Source organism: Pteropus alecto, unplaced genomic scaffold (genome assembly GCF_000325575.1).
Source record: "Pteropus alecto unplaced genomic scaffold, ASM32557v1 scaffold213, whole genome shotgun sequence".
Classification (NCBI taxonomy): domain Eukaryota; kingdom Metazoa; phylum Chordata; class Mammalia; order Chiroptera; family Pteropodidae; genus Pteropus; species Pteropus alecto.
The window spans coordinates 4,514,861-4,533,022 of NW_006434829.1; the positions used below are offsets into that span (position 1 = coordinate 4,514,861).

The 18,162-nt window shown below is 36.3% G+C and overlaps 1 protein-coding gene across 1 annotated transcript in view; it reads right to left on the bottom strand.

Annotated features, from left to right (window-relative positions):
- KNTC1 (kinetochore associated 1) overlaps positions 1 to 18,162 on the bottom strand; it is a 56,571-nt gene that overhangs the window by 13,616 nt on the left and 24,793 nt on the right. Inside the window, 21 exon segments of the mRNA XM_025045519.1 lie at positions 334 to 443; positions 561 to 771; positions 1,034 to 1,107; positions 1,858 to 2,074; positions 2,225 to 2,283; positions 2,369 to 2,540; positions 3,430 to 3,519; positions 4,139 to 4,346; positions 6,826 to 6,935; positions 7,744 to 7,860; positions 8,464 to 8,592; positions 8,972 to 9,076; positions 9,921 to 10,084; positions 11,137 to 11,193; positions 11,718 to 11,856; positions 12,276 to 12,373; positions 12,811 to 12,983; positions 13,384 to 13,646; positions 16,097 to 16,164; positions 16,773 to 16,845; positions 18,116 to 18,162. The exon segment at positions 18,116 to 18,162 is cut by the window's right edge and continues 58 nt beyond it. Coding sequence (XP_024901287.1) covers positions 334 to 443; positions 561 to 771; positions 1,034 to 1,107; positions 1,858 to 2,074; positions 2,225 to 2,283; positions 2,369 to 2,540; positions 3,430 to 3,519; positions 4,139 to 4,346; positions 6,826 to 6,935; positions 7,744 to 7,860; positions 8,464 to 8,592; positions 8,972 to 9,076; positions 9,921 to 10,084; positions 11,137 to 11,193; positions 11,718 to 11,856; positions 12,276 to 12,373; positions 12,811 to 12,983; positions 13,384 to 13,646; positions 16,097 to 16,164; positions 16,773 to 16,845; positions 18,116 to 18,162 — 2,684 coding nt within the window.

Sequence of the window (18,162 nt, forward strand, 5' to 3'; positions counted from 1 at the left end):
GGTGAAGGATATACAGGAATTATTATAGTATTGCAATTTTTCTGTATGCTTAAAATTATTTCAAAATAAAAAGTTAATCCCATGAACCTGAGTCTGAGAACAGGACACTTCTTTTATATAAGAATTCACCTGGAATCACCAATTAAAAAGTAAAACAGTTGCAAAACAATATTTAAACAAGAAGATAAAGTACATAACTTCAGTAAAACTCATCCAATAACAGAAGGTATTAAAATGAACAGAAGTTCCTCCTTTTAGGATCCTGTGCTCCTAAATAGGTTATATCAGTGCTGGACAACAGATATAATGGATAATCTCGGAGAATGGACTTACTTCGCCAGGTTTTGTGGGCGGGCACAGCCATTTTTCCAACAACATGTCCCAGACTTTTTCTAAATTAATTTCATTGACTTCAGCTATTTCTTTAGCGGCTGCATGAATATCTAAGATAGTTAAGGTAAAGAATTTAAAAAAGAAAAATCCACATTTTCAATGCAAGATAACGGAATCAAAATGACAGTTCTCCTTGGACAAAAAGATAAAAAGGGTTTTGCCCTCACCGGGATAATCTCTGCCAGATGAATTCTGAATTCTTTGATTGATGCTTGGATGTTCATACAGACTGACAATGAGATGTGCTGGTTTTCCTATCACTCTTAAATACTCCGCAGTGTTCAGCTTGTGGGCTATGAGTACGGCCTCGGTGCCTGATCGCCGGTACTGAATATGAAGCTTCTTCAACAAAGCCTCGGCCTTTTCACGTGTTTCATCCTTTAAAAAATTCCAACCGAAAAGAAAAAGTTGTTTCCTAATTCTCAAGAGAGGCTAAGAATCCATCTTTATCAATCGAGGGAGGGCCCTGCCTGAGTTACATCCTTAAATTATCTACACAAAAGCATCATCTTCTTTCTCCATTTTAGGCATCCAACCCCCGAAAACGCCTATCTCCGGGGCAGGATGAGAAGATGTGCTAGGCCAGCAGAATTTAAATGAAAAAGAAACAGGAGCCTTCGATCTTCTAGTTCAGGCACACCTTAGATGGGATATTCTGCAGCCATCTCTCAGCTAAATACAGGCAGAATTTCAAACTGGACATCTTGAAGGAACCTAAAAAGATAAAGATTTATAGGCAAATCTTAATCCTTGTAAGAACATATTTTAGTCAAATTAACAAGATTTCTTAAATTATAAAAATGTATACTCTTAGAAAAGAATAATTTAAATAGGATAGAAGGTTACAAAGTAGAATGAAAAGTCCACAGAAGCCCCTTCCTCAGTTTCTATTCCTATTCCCTTGACTTTTATACTCTGCCAGAAGTTTTCTGTGTGTGTGCGCACGCATTTTAACCCAAATGAGACAAGATCATACCCATAGTACAATTTGCTGTTCTCACTTAATATGTATCTTGGACATCTTTCCAAATCAACTATATAGTATTCCATTCTATGAATATGCTCTATTTTTTTAAAAAAACCAGTTCCTGACCAACGATCATTTTCAAAATCCAGTTATTTTCAACTTTTGTTACAACCAAAAGCATGGCAACGAGGGCCTGTGTTTGTGTACCTGTTTGATTACTGAGATTACCTAAGGATTCGCTCCGGGTATTAGGAGGTCTGCATCAATCTATAGTCCCACTGCCAAAGAGAAGAGTGCCTATGTCCCTGAGCCCAAGCGAGCAGCAAGAAGCCTTGCTTACTTGACTGGGGTCCTTAACACTCAGCGATGCCATAGGTACACTGTCATGCTGCTGTCTCCTTAGCGATATAAAAGTACTTTTTTTTTTTTTTAATACTACAAGTTCAAAAAGCCACACAGCCCACCATTTTAAGCCCAGTTAAAGGCAGAAGCCATACCTTCTGGGATATCCTGGGCAAGACTGATTGCGATGGCTACGGCCCACTCCGGGTTCACTATGGATAGCAGGTAGGATTCGATGGTCTGAGTGATCTTACTTATTTCCTTGTTGATCAGTGTTGAGGATTTAGCTTGTGGTAACTTCAGGAGCTTTGGCTTCAGTTTTTTTTCAAAAACGTGTTTGGCTGTAGACACGTACAGAGTGTCCAAAGAGAACTTCAAAGAAAGGAAAAGAAAAGTTAAGGCTGATTGATATGTTCGCCTTTAAAGATTTTATGTGAAAGTAGCATAAAATCCTTTTACACAGGGTCTGAATTAATTAGAGGATCAAGATATAGCTCAGCTTACAAAGTTTTCACCTATTACCTTCATTAATTTAGAAATTAAGAGCAGTGTTGGGAAGGATTCTTCACTGAGTTCTGTAGCTAGAAGGAAACAAAGATAGTATGATTTGCTTAAGAAGAAAACTTTCGCTATTTAGTAAAATTCTTAAGAAGTAAAAGAACATACAGAGAATTTTCCAGAAGTTCTGTGCTGTGCCAAAAAATATTAGGTGAAAAGGCAGTCTAGTTTGGGCAGCCGATGGCAAAGTTATTACGTGCTCCAACATATACTGATATTCTAGGTCCACTGGAGGAGAAATTCTTCTGTATGACTTCAAATGTTTCAGAAGACTTAATGCCTGTATTAGAATAAAAAAATACTTTCCTGTGAGATTAAACCAATCTTAAATGTTTTAAAATCATCTAACTCTATACCATCACAGATTTCTATTTGAGTCTCATTTTCATAAAAATGATTAAAACCTTTTGTCGTTTCGCCTTTCATATTATTCTTCTAAATCATAATTTATATAATCATTAAAAAAATTACGCCAGGTGAAACCAAGGAACCCTGTTGATGGTGAGATGTTTTGTAAACGAGAGTTTGGCAGTTCCCTGCACTTTTTTCCAATAGCTTGAGATATATATCAAAAAAACTTGATTTCATTTAGATCTTTAGGCAAAAGATCTAAAAGTAATCCTCTATATCCTTTACCTCACTTAAGTTTATATCTTATATTTTACAGACTTGTATAACTTTTTGAATCTACCCATTTTAATTTTTAAAATCCAATTTAAAGAGATATAGAAGCTACTATGACCAAAATTCAGAAAAAAACTAAGAAGTTACTGAAAGTACTGAATTAGAATGAGTCCCAGACCTACCTATCAATACAGAAAATACAGAAAGTCTACTGAATCAAACCTAAGTATCACATACTTTGATTTTTGTTTTTGCCAGATAACAAGTAATTTTGCCTTAATTTTTCCAAATCAGTTCTTCAGTGACTTAATGTTCTTACACAGATTTAAATCACCTCCGTGGAGCAAATATTGGATTAAGATAAATGATAAAATATGGAGAGCATAAAAGATCTTTTTACTTCTGTGTCCCTTTTAAAGAAAAAGAACTAGAATAAAATGTGGAGTTTAAAGGGAGCTCAAAGGACAGTCCAGAAAGACACTAGATAACTAATTTTTTTAAAGATCCAAATAAAAACATAATTTAAAAATCTGTATTTGTTTTACCTGATTAATATTAATGTTGGTTATCTTTTCGTCAGCTCTTTCTATAACCTTCAGGACAATTTCGATCATTTCATAGTCATAGGGATCTAACTGTATAAAAACAAAAATATATCAAAACTTGAGATGTTGCTAGGCTGTTAGATGGTTTTATTCAATTATGTTGAATATGTTGTACAGACTACAAATATAAAATCTTAGTACACTACAATGTTAAATTATTCTTTAAAAAATGATCCAATATTTTCTTTAAAGTTTAGTTCTATTAGGATAAACATATATGCTTTAAAATGTCTCAAAAGCTATTTTTTTAAAAGCTATACAAAGCAATATTATTTTAATAAAGAAAGTTGTCCTTGTAATAACAGGAGAGTATATTAAGTCTAAGATAGTCACCAAACTATTAACATTTTTACCTATAGGAGTAGGCATAAAAAATTTCACCATTCTCTCTAGGTTGATCTTTTTCAAAGAATGTATGCTATTTTTAAAAATCTGTAAAAAAGGCTATTTCAATTGAAAAAAAAAAAAAAGACAGGAAAACTGCTGTATTAAACTATATTAAAAGTAAAGAGATCTAAAATTACTTCAAAATTAAAAGTTTATACAAAATGTAGGACTTGAATTTCCAATTTATTCCTTATACCTAATGAATTAAGGGCAGGAGGGATGTTTGAAATGACCTGATGAATTCATTTTATCGCTCACCTACCTTATGCAGTATCCCACTAAGACTGATGACCAGATCTTTTGTGCTCGTCAGTAAAGGAACCATTTCCACAGCTTTGGCCAGTAGTTTGGAATGCAGGTGCTTTGCAGACTCTGAGCTCGCCTCTCCCTGGCCGTGGCTGGCGTTAGTGTTGTGAAGAAGCGTTTCGATGAACAGCTGAAGAGCTGCATCACAGTTCAACTGAAAGGTGCTAAAAGAAGCATTCGGTCACACAACAAGCACACCAAATGCATGCGTTTCCACACAAAATTTCTCAACAGAAAACTCAGATTCATGCTCCCATCACTGAAATCTAACCTTCTCGTTATCCAATCTTATAATCAGATAGTCTACCTATTATCGAAGTTAACTACTGCCTTTAAAAAATCAGGTATTATTCTTGCTTTTTCTGCCACCTTGGAGCCTGTGGAGGACTGCTGGCAGCAGGCAGGCCTTCTAAAGTGACGGGTACATCTGAAAGGCTGTGGTCCAAGGCCATTTTTGCTGCCTATATGCAGAGTCTCCGGAACTCGAGGGAGCACACAGCTCTTCTTAAAAGTAGGTAAAAGATGTGCTTATGTGTACAAAGCAAAGAACAATACAGTGACTCTTGGGGCAAACCGAACAAAACCAGAGGGATCCAGGGGAAGGTAACGTATGCTCAAGGAAACAGGCATGGTTTGAGCCAAATTCTGAAGCAACCTTCCCGCCAAGACCACAGGGAACAAGACCCATGTAATGCAGTAACCCGCAAGAATTTAAACTTATTGAAAAGGAAATAAAAGTGTTGATTTATTAAAGGGAAAAAAAAGTCAGTTATTATTCTTGGTGAGCACGTAAACTGCCACAATGTTGGGGGGGAAATCTGTAATAAAATTGAAAATATTTATGTCCTTTATTAGAGTAATTCCACATTCACACACTTCACAAAAGTAGCCAAGATACGTATACAAGTATGTCCAAAGCAACAACTGTTTGTAATATTTAGAAAGTGAAAACGACTCAATTATCCATCAATAAAGGACTGGTTAAATAACTTATTCATACAAAGGAATACCGCAGAGTTCAATAGGTACAAAGAAAAGCTATATGTATTGATCTTAGAAGACATTTCGTTAAGTGAATGATACATGCTCCAAAATGGTATGTAAAGTATGTTTCTCTTTTTGATTAATGAAAACAAATTCACAATGTATACAAAGAAATAAAAACAATAAAGGCCAAACTCTTTTGACAGTGATTGTCTCTGAGGGGTGAGGTAACATGGGACTTTAATTTTAATATGTTCCATCTGAATTAGAAAAAATTATAAAGATTTAAAAATTAAGAATGAGGTTAGCATAGACAAAGACATAACTGAAATGCCTTTTAAAGCCTTATTAATAAGACAAAGGGAGTTTAATTTTCCTACAGAATAACTGAAATGTCAAAAAAAGCTTTAAGTGTGACCATTTTAAAATCATTCCCTGAAATTCTAAAGGTCATCTAACTTTAGTCAGCTGGACTGCATGAGGCAAAAATGTCACTGTCATACAAATACAAACCACCAATGCCATATAACCACAATGATTGTGACATGAACTTGACATTATTATAGCTATTTACATCTAAGAAAAGGGGGTCTGTAAAACACACAAAAATCTACCAAGAGTTTGAATTAGTAAACAAGAGTGTGCACACCTTGTTCTGGATTTATAGCGGTCCAAACTGAAGAAAGACATAGTTCTTTTATTTCAAAGTACAGTTAAGTCAGAGCCACTCAGAACTGTGAGCAGCCTATAGTCCTTGACTTGCAGGTTCAGGATGGTGACAGCCAAGGTCATTACTCTACTCCCTACCATCTGCAGGGAGAAAGAACTAGATGCCTGCCTGGTGAGGAAATGCCCTGAGCGGCCTTGTTATCTATCGATAACTCAGATCCCAGTCATCTGTCACAGATCGGATGAGGGTCTCAGCACCCTTAGTTTTAGAAGCAGTTGCTTATTCAACTGAAGCAGGTCTCCTAATACGGGTTTGTTTCCTCATATATAAATCGACAATAATAGGCAATAAAAATTATAAAAATCAAATGAGATAATGAAAGCTCTTTGAAACTAATAATGTGCCAGGAAATTGGTCACATTTATTAGATAGAAACAGCTGGGAGATAAATTACAAATCTTCTATTCCTACCCATCACAGTAAGCCGTGTCTACGAATAAGATCTAATCTTTGGTTTTATTAATTTATGAAATTGTTTTTTAAAATTTTCCCTAAAAATCATACTTTTCACTAATTTTTAATTTAAGATTGCCTTGGCCCTACACTGATCTGACTTAGAAGTTTAGTTGATCAGAAGAATACCCAAACTTCCCTGATGATGGAAATCACCTGAAGCTCCTTATAAGGGTCAGACTCTTGGGCCTTAGACCAGACCCGCTAGGGAGGGACCAGAAATCCATGTTTTTAATTAAGGGCCCTAGGTGATGCTTATCATGAGGCCAGTTTGGGAAACACTAAACAGCGAATTTAAAACGTGATACCGTTAAGAGAATTTAATCTGGTCTTGGATTTATTCAGTGGGGGTGAACAAAAGACATCAGAGGTCCATGGACCACATGTAATAATTGTCGGTATTACTGTGTCTCGCAATAAGGGGTACCAGTTTGTTAAGCTAACAGGAAAAATTCTGTTAAAGCTTAAAGAATTACCTGCAATATTCCAGAATGAGGCTTGTGTCCATATCGATATTCTCCACGAGGGATTTAATGAGGTCTTTCTTGGTGAGAAAATGTTGCCTAAAAACTGGCTGAAAAGAAATCTAATAAAAAGAGCAAAACAAAAAAACCCACTAACTAAAATGTATTAGAATAAGGGTGCCATTGTGACAAGCCATTTTACTACCCTTTTTTATAGAAAAACATTTTTCTATAGCTCCTCCAACTTTTATTTTTATCACACTACCCAATTTGACCATCATTATGAGATTTCAGGTACATCTGGCTGTGGGTCCACAATCTCTTGCGGACTAACCCCTGCCTCTTCATCAGTAAGTGTGGTTAGTGACAACCAGTCACATTACTGCATGGGAATTAGGCTTTGAAATATATACCATTTCTGCAGTGGTTACATTCTTGATAAGTCGACTATTTGCAAATAAAATAAAATGTTTTACATTTATAATAAAGAAAACAAGATTTTGTGTTTTTTGCAAAGTGAAAAATAAGAGCCGCTTACTTTTCCCTGGTAGGAGTTCTTAAAGATTGGTACAACTGAACATACATTTTAATATCTTTAAGCAAATAACAGCAGTACAAAAGTATGAGGCTAAAGGCTATGCCTGAAATAGTATAAATGTCAATTAATGCTAGATATATTCCTATAAATGAGAAAGCTAAGCAGATGAAAATGTCAAGCCTCTTAATTTCCTTTAAAATATAGGAAAAAAAAAAGAAGCAAAAGGCCCTTTCTTTCTTTGAAAGCACCAATGTGTATACTTAACTAAAATTTGAGTCAGTATATATATCCTCTCCCCAAAAGTAAAGGACAATGAGATCTCTGTTTTCAATTTCCCAACTGGGTAGATAGCAGAATGGATAAAACTTCGTGGCACTACAAAGAATACTCACACCAAGTTTACCAAGACGAATACCCCACTGGGCATCAGTACTGAGTTCACAGAACTTAAACTCCATTTCTGTTTCCTGATATAGACTGGCCAGCTGACAGCCCACCAGAGATATTGCCTAAAAAATGAAAATAGAATTAAAATTCAACTACAAATAGAGTATGTTCTAACACTTTTTAGATGAAACTCAACAATAAAAAATCATAACCTTTCTTTGTGTTAACAAGTGCGGAATATCATAGACTGCTTTGTACTCAGTCATTGCTTACACGATATTTAGGTCATTCAGTCTTTAGTATGATGACATAACTTTAGTTTGGCTTTCCTTCATACGAAAAGGCCAAATTTTAGTTATCCTGCAAGCAAAACCCCACAAAGGGTAAATTTTAAAACACACAACATTGGAGAGAAGATTTGCATCAGTTATTTGTCCTACAAAAAAGAACTGGCTTATGTATCTAAGGTTTCAAGTATGCTAAAGTAGAAGAAGTGAGGTTCTATGGCTGCATGCAGATTTTAGGAAATAAGTATCTAATTCTTTGGGTTGAGCAATGCCTATGACTTTCACCAGCATGGCACGTGTCAAGGAAAAGCTGGTAGACACTGAGTTAGTGCGACATTTGTTCTGCTAAATCTTTAAGACCCTGTGGCAAAGCCAACTGCATTTCTTCCCCTAAATCTTTCAAAAGTCGAGAACCGATATTGTGCTTCCAGGCATTACCAAAATTTTGTCGTAATTCTGCCATGCTTTATCTATGAGCTTCCAGAGATTTTCAAACACTTCTTTTTGAGGTAAGAGAGTGCAGTAACCCAATGCCAAGTCAAGATCCACCAGGCGACAATTAAATACCTACAGGAAGAAAGCATCAGAGAGGCAAAATCTTCACAATCAAAACAGGGTTTGTTCTCTAAAGGCTTGTCACTAAATTTAATTATAGACTCTAGGAAAGAACAAGTGTTTCGTGAAAAGTCATAGTAAAATAATTCCAACTTGTCTGCTTAGTTTTAAAGTCCCTTATCAGTATTAAAAATTTAAGGAGAGCAAATATAACAAGTTCTATATAGCACAGAACCTTTACCTTGTCTACCGCATGACTCTTATACTTCAAATCCCCAACATCCCCGCCCCCTCCTCAATCTTAAACTCAGAGATATCAGAAGCAACCAGAAGAGAGGAAAAAATAAAAATAAAAAAGGAAAAAGCTTTCCAAGAACAACCGATTACTCACTTTGTGCAACAGTGTTGTAGCGTTTCCCCTGACAAACTTGACGGCTTTCTCTTTCAGAGCCATAATAACTTGTTTTGATTTAACTAATGTGGTCTCTCCAAACAACTTTTGGAAAAGAACAAAAGACTCATTAGGTCAGCTTCTATGCATCATTCTGAAAACTTTTCTTAAATATTAAGGAACTTCGAAAACTCATCACTAAATGCAAAAGTATTGGCATTTAATCTATAGACAGGAAGCCGGGGCTGGGGGAGAATTGACTGGGAAAGGACAAAAAGGAACCTTTTAAAATACCTTGATTTTTACATCAATCTATACTTTTGAGTCCATATTTTGATTGTGGTGTTGTTGACAAAGTAAATACATTGGTTGATACACTTCAAACATGTGCATTTTAATTCTGAAAGCTATACTTCAATAAAGGTAATTTTTTAAAAATTGGCATTTAATAAATATCGAAAGAGTAGTAGAAATGAACGTGATTCCCTGTGAGATCAGCTTTGTAAGCGAGTTATTAATGGGTAGTTTGTCTTCTAGAATCTGTTCAATGATGCTTTCAGGTAATGAGTATAATAATTTGGGCCACAATGAAACAAACAGCAGGCAGAGGGTTCTGACCTAAGGTGGTCACTGGGCTCAAAATAAGAACACTTACCACTGCCCCGAAAGCCTCAGGGAACTCATCTACCTCCCCAAATCTGAGTTTCATCATTTGCAAAATGGAGACTCTTGGGGTTGTTGCAAAGACTGAGTACGAAAAGTGTGCAGTACCCTGAACACCAATGAGTAGATTCTCAACAAGTGTTTCTTAAATCTGACGAATTATCAATTTCCTTGCTACAGAGCCAAACAGAAAAATGTGGACTCCAAATTCCTCAGTTTGGCAGTGCTTTTGTATCTATATCCACATATTTGCCCAAAATGAAAATATTTGTTCTTGAAACTATACCTTTTCACTCAAACTGGCATTCATGAAGTTTGACACAGAGTACTGAAGACAGGTACCAAAAGAACAGACTACAAATCTTAGGGCCAGCTCCCACTGGCTAGATTCTTGAAGGTTCTGAAGCAGGGCAGAGATGGAATTTATACTAGGTAAAATAAAGTTGTCTCCTGTGAAATGATAAAAGTATTTTATTTGAGTAAAAGTATTTTAATATTTAGATTTTTAAAAATATGTTTTATTTTTCAATTACAGTTGGCATACAATGTTATATTTGTTTCAGGTGTACGACATAGTGGTTAGACATTTATATAACTTTCAAAGTGATTAATCACCCTGATGTCTAGTACCCACCCAAAACTGTACCTAGTTATTATAATATTACTGACTATATTCCCAATGCTGTACTTTACATCCCCATGACTATTTTGTAACTAGCAATTTGTATTTCTTAATCCTTTCCTCTATTTTACCCAATCCTGAACCCCTCTCCCATCTGGCAACCACCAAAATGTTCTCTGTATTTACGAGTGTTTCTGTATTGTTTCCTTATTCTCTTCTTTAGATTCCACATGTAAGTGAAATCATATGACATTTGTCTTTCTCCGGCTGAGCTACTCCTCTTAGCACAATAAACCTCTAGCTCCATTCATTTGTTGCAGATGGCAAGATTGCATTCTTTTTTTTTTTTATGGCTGAGTACTATTCCATGTATATATGTACTACCTCTTCTTTATCCATTCATCCACTGATGGACAATATTCAGATTTTTTAAAAATAAAGATAGATCACATTATTGAAAATCGTTTTCCAGAACAGCATACTTTTTCAATGAAGATTAATAGTCACAGAATTGGTTCTGAAAGCTAATAAATGAGAGTTAACGTGAGGCTCAATCAAAGCCAGAAAATATCTTAAGTCCATGAGTTAATGAAGTACTTTGATCATAACTTGCCTATTTTGAAATGCTTAAATCATTAGTTGAGGAAAACCATTTCTCCTCTTAGAAGATCCAAATATATGAACAGATTCAGAAAAGTAAAGGCTATAAACCTAATGACACACTTTCCTGACCCTTTGGAAGAATAATAATGTAATGGTAATAACTAAGTAACTATGTTCAGAACATTAAGTCAGATTCATATTCAGGATTTCAAGGAATTTCTGTATTGGTATATTTACAAAATCGTAATACAACGATATACATTTCTGATGGCAATACCTTCACTAATGGAACAGTATGGTAAACTCGTAGAATCCAGGGGATGTCTCTTGCTTTCTATGAAAGAGAATAAATCAAATAACACTAAATTAAATAACTCCCTTATGGAGCACATATTCATATCACAGAGATATTTAAATATTGTTTATTAGTATCAAATAATGTTCTTGAGCAAACTGCTACTTTAAAAAAATGTAAGTATACATATAGAAAAATACAGATAAGGATACAATTGGATAAATTTCCATGAAGTGAACCCATCCATGTGATAGCATTCAGACCGAGAAATAAAACATTACCAGCACCCAGAGGCCCCTTCTTGCCCCGCTCCAGTCATTACCCGCCCCTGAGGGTCCCACTACCCTGACTTCCAACGGCATGGCTTCCTTATAGCTTGTCCTGGTACTTCTTGTAAATGGAATCATACACTAGGTAATCTTTCGTGTCTCGCTTCTTTCGTTCAGCATTATGCTTGGGAGGTTTATCGATATTACTGTGAGCAGTTCTCACTCCAAGCCTCTACAGTTTAAACTTGCGTCAAGCAGAAACACATAGGAAATAACGACACAAAAGAGATTTACCAGCTAGAGGGACAAGTGATGAAATCAACTCATAGATAACAGGCAGCACCATCTGTGACTCAAGAACGATCCCATCTTCACTGAAGAAGTCATCGTAAGACCACTCTTCATATGGATCTTTATGAGTCCCGAAAGAAGTCTAAATACCAAATCGCACAGAAAAGACACAAATAAGTACACTCACAGATGACCATCTTCATCAAGCAGAATCCAGAATCAGTTATTAGAGCCAAATGTTTTTGATTGTCAAAAACAACTATGTAGTCAGTTTCTTCTGGTCTATGGCTTATAAGAATGCCATTTTTAAATAAAATTATTACCCTAAGATAAGGACAATGTCCACAGATGTCTTGTTTTGAGACCCAATGTTTCATATATTGACCAAATTAAAGCCAATAAATGTGACTGGAAAAGAGAAGTGGTCTCATGCCCACTGTTCTATCTCATTCACATGAGAGATAGTGAGCATTTGTGTAAATTATGCATGTGAATTAAAAATAGTACATAATGGATTGGCAAGGCTTTTGCTAAAGGAAAAGAAATTCAAAAGCAATTTACTTTCATTAGAATTCCACAGTCGTCCATTTGGCACTGTCTGGAAAGTTCTACTGCTGTTAAAGTATATTTACATAGTTCTAAGGCATCTAGTAAAAAATCTGAAAGAAAATGGAGGAAAATCATTAAACTGATATTTCACGTGTTTAGAATAATGAAAACAACCTTTTAATAATGGCCATTTAAAATGCTAAGGAAAGCCACTAAGTAGAGAGAGAGGTTTCCACATAACCCTAAATAATGCAGTTCAGCTGTTTTCTTAAGCTTGGCTGGAAAGATCACATATGGGGAGGGAAGGCATTTCACAATCCTGTAAAAGTGAATATCGTCAAGGGTCAGGAATAACATTGTTAGTATTTGGAAATATTTAAAAACAATAATTCCCATAGAGAATTAATTATAATGGCCTCTTTGTAAAATGGAGATTCGACCTCTTATCTCGTTATTGCAATGTCCAATTGTAAAGAGACAGAATTTGGGAGACAAGTATGACATGAACCAGAGAATATCAAACTATGTATATTCCAAAGCTTGTCACCTGGACTGCAGATGGTGGCAGCTTGGCAGGCTAGATCATGTATTTCGGAAGGAAGATTTAGTCCCACGGGTGCTGTCATCGGAACGTCATTAGCCAACATCTGACAAAGCTTCTGACATGCCAGAAACAGCACTTTCCCGGTGTCAGTGTTGCAGTGGTACCTAAACAAGTCTCTTTGGAAGAAAGGAAGTGTCGGACATTAGAACACTCGCAATGAAGTCAGACGCACTCGCCTTTTCTGGGTTAATACATAACTCACCGACATTTAAAATGTCTTCACGGTATATCGCACACTTCGTCTTTCAACTTACCTGGGGATAATGTTAACTGTCGGTGTGCAAGGGGACCTAAACTCGATGGTTAGGTCGCCTCACTATGTGGTATTAGTCACGTGTCCTCTATGCTACTACTTTCTGACCCAGAAGTATGAAACAGACTCTCAGGGAGAGAAACCAAGAATCACTTCTGTGAAAATCTAAGCAGCACTGTCCCTGCCCTTGACACCGCAGACATAAATAAATGAAGCAAATGTTCCTTTCGGGCGAGCTGTTTGGTGCGGAGACTGGACCTCACCTGCATTTTTTCAGCGCCGTTTCCACGTTCCCGTCGTTTAAGGCCCTCAGGGTCAGCTCGGCCTCCAGCTCTTGCTGGGACACCTGCAGGGCCAGCGCCTGTCGGTGCAGCTTGGACTCAATGCTCCCGCCCTTCTCCGCCATGCTCCTGGGAGTGGGTTTTGCCTGCGCGACCTCTCGGCCTTTGATGTACTGCTCCCGGAGCTCTGCCACCAAGGAGCGGTTGCTGTAATCACCAAACGACAGATAGACCTCGAAGTTCTCCTGTCGCAGGGCAAGCAAGACAAAGCGCCAGGCCGTTTAGTTTATCCTCTGTGAAAATCCATGGGGGTGTCTCAAATCTCCCTTTCTTATCTCTCCCTCAAAGACTACTCCCACGGACATTAACGTAGCTCGAGTTATGGAAGTAATAATTTTATAACAAGTTTTGAAAATAGAAAAACATCACTTTAACTCATGGTTTTCTCAACATCAGCACTACTGACAATATGAGCCAGAACTGTGGGGAGGCCCCGACAGAAGGAGGCGGGGTGCGCATTAGATTTGGGCTGCTTGAAGAAGCCAGCTTCGCTATAATAACTCCTGAGTGGCAGCTGACTCTTTCTATAATAACTCCTGAGTGGCAGCTGACTCCAGACCTAGAATTTACTTTTCTGGCCCAATAAACAAAAAACTCCCATGGAAGGCCAGGGGAGAATATCGAGAGGGGGTGGGAGTAAGGCAGGTTTTTGCTTTGATGCCATACTTAAGGGCAGGGTTTCTCAATCTTGCCAGGTTAAGTCTTTTTTGTGGGGGGTGCCCTGTGCACAGCAGGATGCTTAGCAGCAGCCCTGGACCCAATCAACAGACCTGGTGCCATAAATGTTCAATAAATAGCACCGTGATAAATGTACATGACTTTGCCTAGATCAAAGCCATTGCTTTGAAATATCTCTTTCAAATTTAAGAACATGGAGAAGTCACACTGACTCTCCAAGTGCTTGTCACAAAGACATCTATTGTCTTATGCAGTAGGTCTCAAACGTTGTGGTCATAGCCCTTCATTACACTCTTAACAATTATTGAGGACCCCCCAAAACTTTTGTTTATGGGCTATCTATCAATATTTACCATATTAGAAATTAAACTGAGAAATTTTTAAAACACGAGGGCATGTAAAAGTGTACATTCCACTAGCCTTTGGAGTGATATTATCCCATTATGAAGCCAACGGACAAAAAAAAAAACAAAAAAAAAAACCCCACAAATAATTTATTGATGCTTTCAACATAGTTTTAATCTCAGGGACCCCTGAAAGGGTCTCAAGGACCCTTAGCGTTCTATGGGCTGTACTTTGAGAAACAGTGGTCCAAAAAACTGTGGTAAATTATTTCTTCTTTATATACTTCGAGATAAGACAGTTGAGAGTTAACTCTGCCAGCATTCATTTTACGTTTTCACGAAGAGACCCTGAAATCTACCCAATTTTCTATTTGACAAAACTTACCGGTTAACTCTTGAAAGTCCTTCTAGTTACAAAATCTTTTACAGGAAGGCCCCTGAGCCAAAATAATATTAATTACTTTCAAATCTCAAATCTTAGGGCAGTTGTCTAGAATAAAACTATGTAGAAAAAAAATTAAGATATTATGAAATAATAGACACTAATCTTTTGGGCCTGTGTCTTTAGATAATTCACTGTGTTTCACACTGCTTAGAGACACTGTGGTGGCCCAGTTTCCTCATTCGTAAGTGGGAATTATAACACTGTCCTCTGTGGTGAGCTATTGTGACAATTAGATAATACACACAATGCCAGGCAGAGTAGGCACTGAGTAAATGCAAGCTTTGTTAGCTGTTATTCAGGGCCATCTAAGTTAAATAACCTATAAAGATACTTTAAATCCCATTTTTTTTAAAAAGCATAAACTAGAATATAATTTAAAAAGAGAATGGTTCCTTAAAAAACTAATATAGAAATACCACATGACTCAGAAATTCCTCTCATAATATTTATATATCCATCTGTATTGCAGCTTTATTCACCACAGCCAAAAAGTAGAAACAACCCAGCTTGTTTCCAGGTGCCTATCCAGAGATAAACAAAATGCGGTATATTCACACAGTGGAATATTATTCAGCCAGAAAAAGAAATGAAGTTTTACACATACTACGACATGGATGAACCTGGAAAACATTAAACTGAGTAAAAAAAAGCCAGGTACAAAAGGACAAATATTGCATGATTCCATTTATGTGAAATATATAGAGCAGGCAAATTCACAGAGACCAAAGGTAGATTAGGGTCTGCCAGGGGTTGGGAGGAGAGAAAAACGGGGGGTTGTTGCTTAACGGGCAGTTTCTGCTTGAGGTGCTACAAAGAAGACAGCGGTGATGGTAAAGGTTGGACAACATTGTGAATGTAATTAACGCTACCGAATCTTATATTGAAAGATGGTAAAAATGGAAAGTTTCGTTGTATGTATTCTACCACAAGTAAAAAAATGCAAAATATCAAAAACTATTATACACTTTAATGGATGAAATATATGGTTATGTGAATTTTATCTCCATAAAATTGTTTTTAAAAAGAGAGAGAGAGGAAGAGGAGGAAAGTCAGTATATCTCAAGTCCCTGAAGGCTGGTGCAGAAAACTTCAGATGGGAGGGCTGAGCACCAGTGTCAAATTCACTGACAAGTCAAGTAATAATTTCAATAAAGCTTAACGTCTTTACCTGTAAGCTGGCAACAGCTTTAAATAGTTTCAAAATTTCTTCACATTCATCCTTCTTCTGTGGATTGTCTGTAATTACATTTTTAAAAGTTACAGCAGACATCTAAATTCCCATATTATCAGAATTTATAAAAGCTAAAATTTTAATTAGCTTTGGTTTTCACATCTCAAGTCTTTAGTACTGTTCCTTTAAGATGCTGATATGAAACAATCTAAGTATAAAAAGAAATCTATTCTTTCTGAAGGTAGAAAAGAGAAGTATGGGTAACAAGAGAAATGGTAATTTTTCTGAAATAAATTGTACCTTTTTTCCCCCCAAGAGTTACTTTGTTTTATTTAAGTTCAAGGTTAAATGGGTTTTTCCTCCCTTCCTAACCAAATGATAAATGAGAAATACGAATAAGTGCAAGGCACCAAAGAAATCTAATCTAGCATTAAGTAGCTTACTGAAGCCCATAAGGAAATGATAAGTTGATTTTTGATGCTTCTCTTCTTACACTACTAATTAAAAGAATAAGGCAAAGAAGACTCTTTGCCTTAAGGAAAAATGGGTGGGATCAATAAAGACAATCAAAGCCAGAAAAATTGTGGGTAAGGATGAGAGCTGTCGTTGCTCCCTTCCGAAAAGGAGAAACTTCAGAACAAAACTAAGATTAGGGAACAGAGGTAGAAACTACCTTTCTGAATGTCGCACAGTAGTTTAAGAATGTCTACTGATGCCTTCACTACAGACATTCTCCAGGCCTTGTCCTAAAAAAGAAATACACAAAATGAAATCTACTTCCTTTTTCACCACTTCAGTAGTACACATAAATACGTTAAAAAAAAAAATGTATGGGATCAGGAAAAAGAACAATAAGAAGATGAAAATTTGAGAGGTCCGTGTTAGAGGGAGCTGAGTAGCTGAGTAATGCATCATAACTGTTCATATATAATCTAAACATAAAAAACTCTACCTTGGACTCTTGGATATATGATTTAGAAATACCATAGAATATACAACTTTCAGCTATAAACACTGATTTTTTTCAAAATAGTTTTTATTATTTGAAAAATATTTGAAAAGCTCTCTGGACAATTTTTAAAAAATGCAACTTGTTTAGCCTAAAGAACTGATGTCAATCATTATCTTCAAGACTAAAAAAAAATTTTTTTAAAAAGAAAAACCAAACAGAGAAAAGCTTTCATTAAAGGACACGATGGATATAAGGGCCAGGTCCACACAAAAACATTTTCTATGGGATGCAGTGCAGATTGGTAGTTAAGAACAAAATCTGACGTCAGAGTTTGAGCTGAGGTACTGCCAGTTTCTAATAATCTTGGGAAAGTCATTTATCTTAAAATTTCGGTTTCTAAATTTAATCTCTAAGGACCTACTCCATAACTAAAAGGAAGTAAACAATTCATTTAAAGTACTTCACCTAATGCCTACTGCATGATAAGACCATGACAAATATTAGATGTTAAAAAAGAAACTAATTTCCCTAAAGGTAAAAAAATTACTGAAATGGACTACTGAGACAGGTAGGAGGTATCTACCTACAAAGGTTTAAAAAACTCAACGATCCTGGATAAATTAGGTATTCAGTTCCTATCTCTAGAAAGAAGTGAACTGGCTCTCTTGAAATCTTCCTAAGTTTCGATGTTCCAAGATCATTTAGATTTACATCGGTTCTGTGGCTGACATTATCTGACAGTAATGACTACGTCCCATACAATGTGGGACAGTGTTTATACAGCAAGGCATTATGGAAAACTCCTTACGTACAATAACAAACTTGATTAATCCTTCTGATTTGCAGACCCTAGATTATCCAGTGTGGACTCAAGCCACTGCTCCAAAGCAGCCCTATTTGGCTTCTTTTTCTATGTAGTAAATTTACACAGGAATTTTTAGAATGAGGCCATTCTAGCAGTGAGAAGAGCAGATATTCCTATTTGTAAGTCTATCTTTTCTGTCCTATTGCTTACTATCTATAAAAATTGGATTTATCTACATTTTATGTGGGGAAAATCTGACCTCTTTAGAATCATCTGGTTCTTCCTGTAATGCCAGTCGTGCCCATA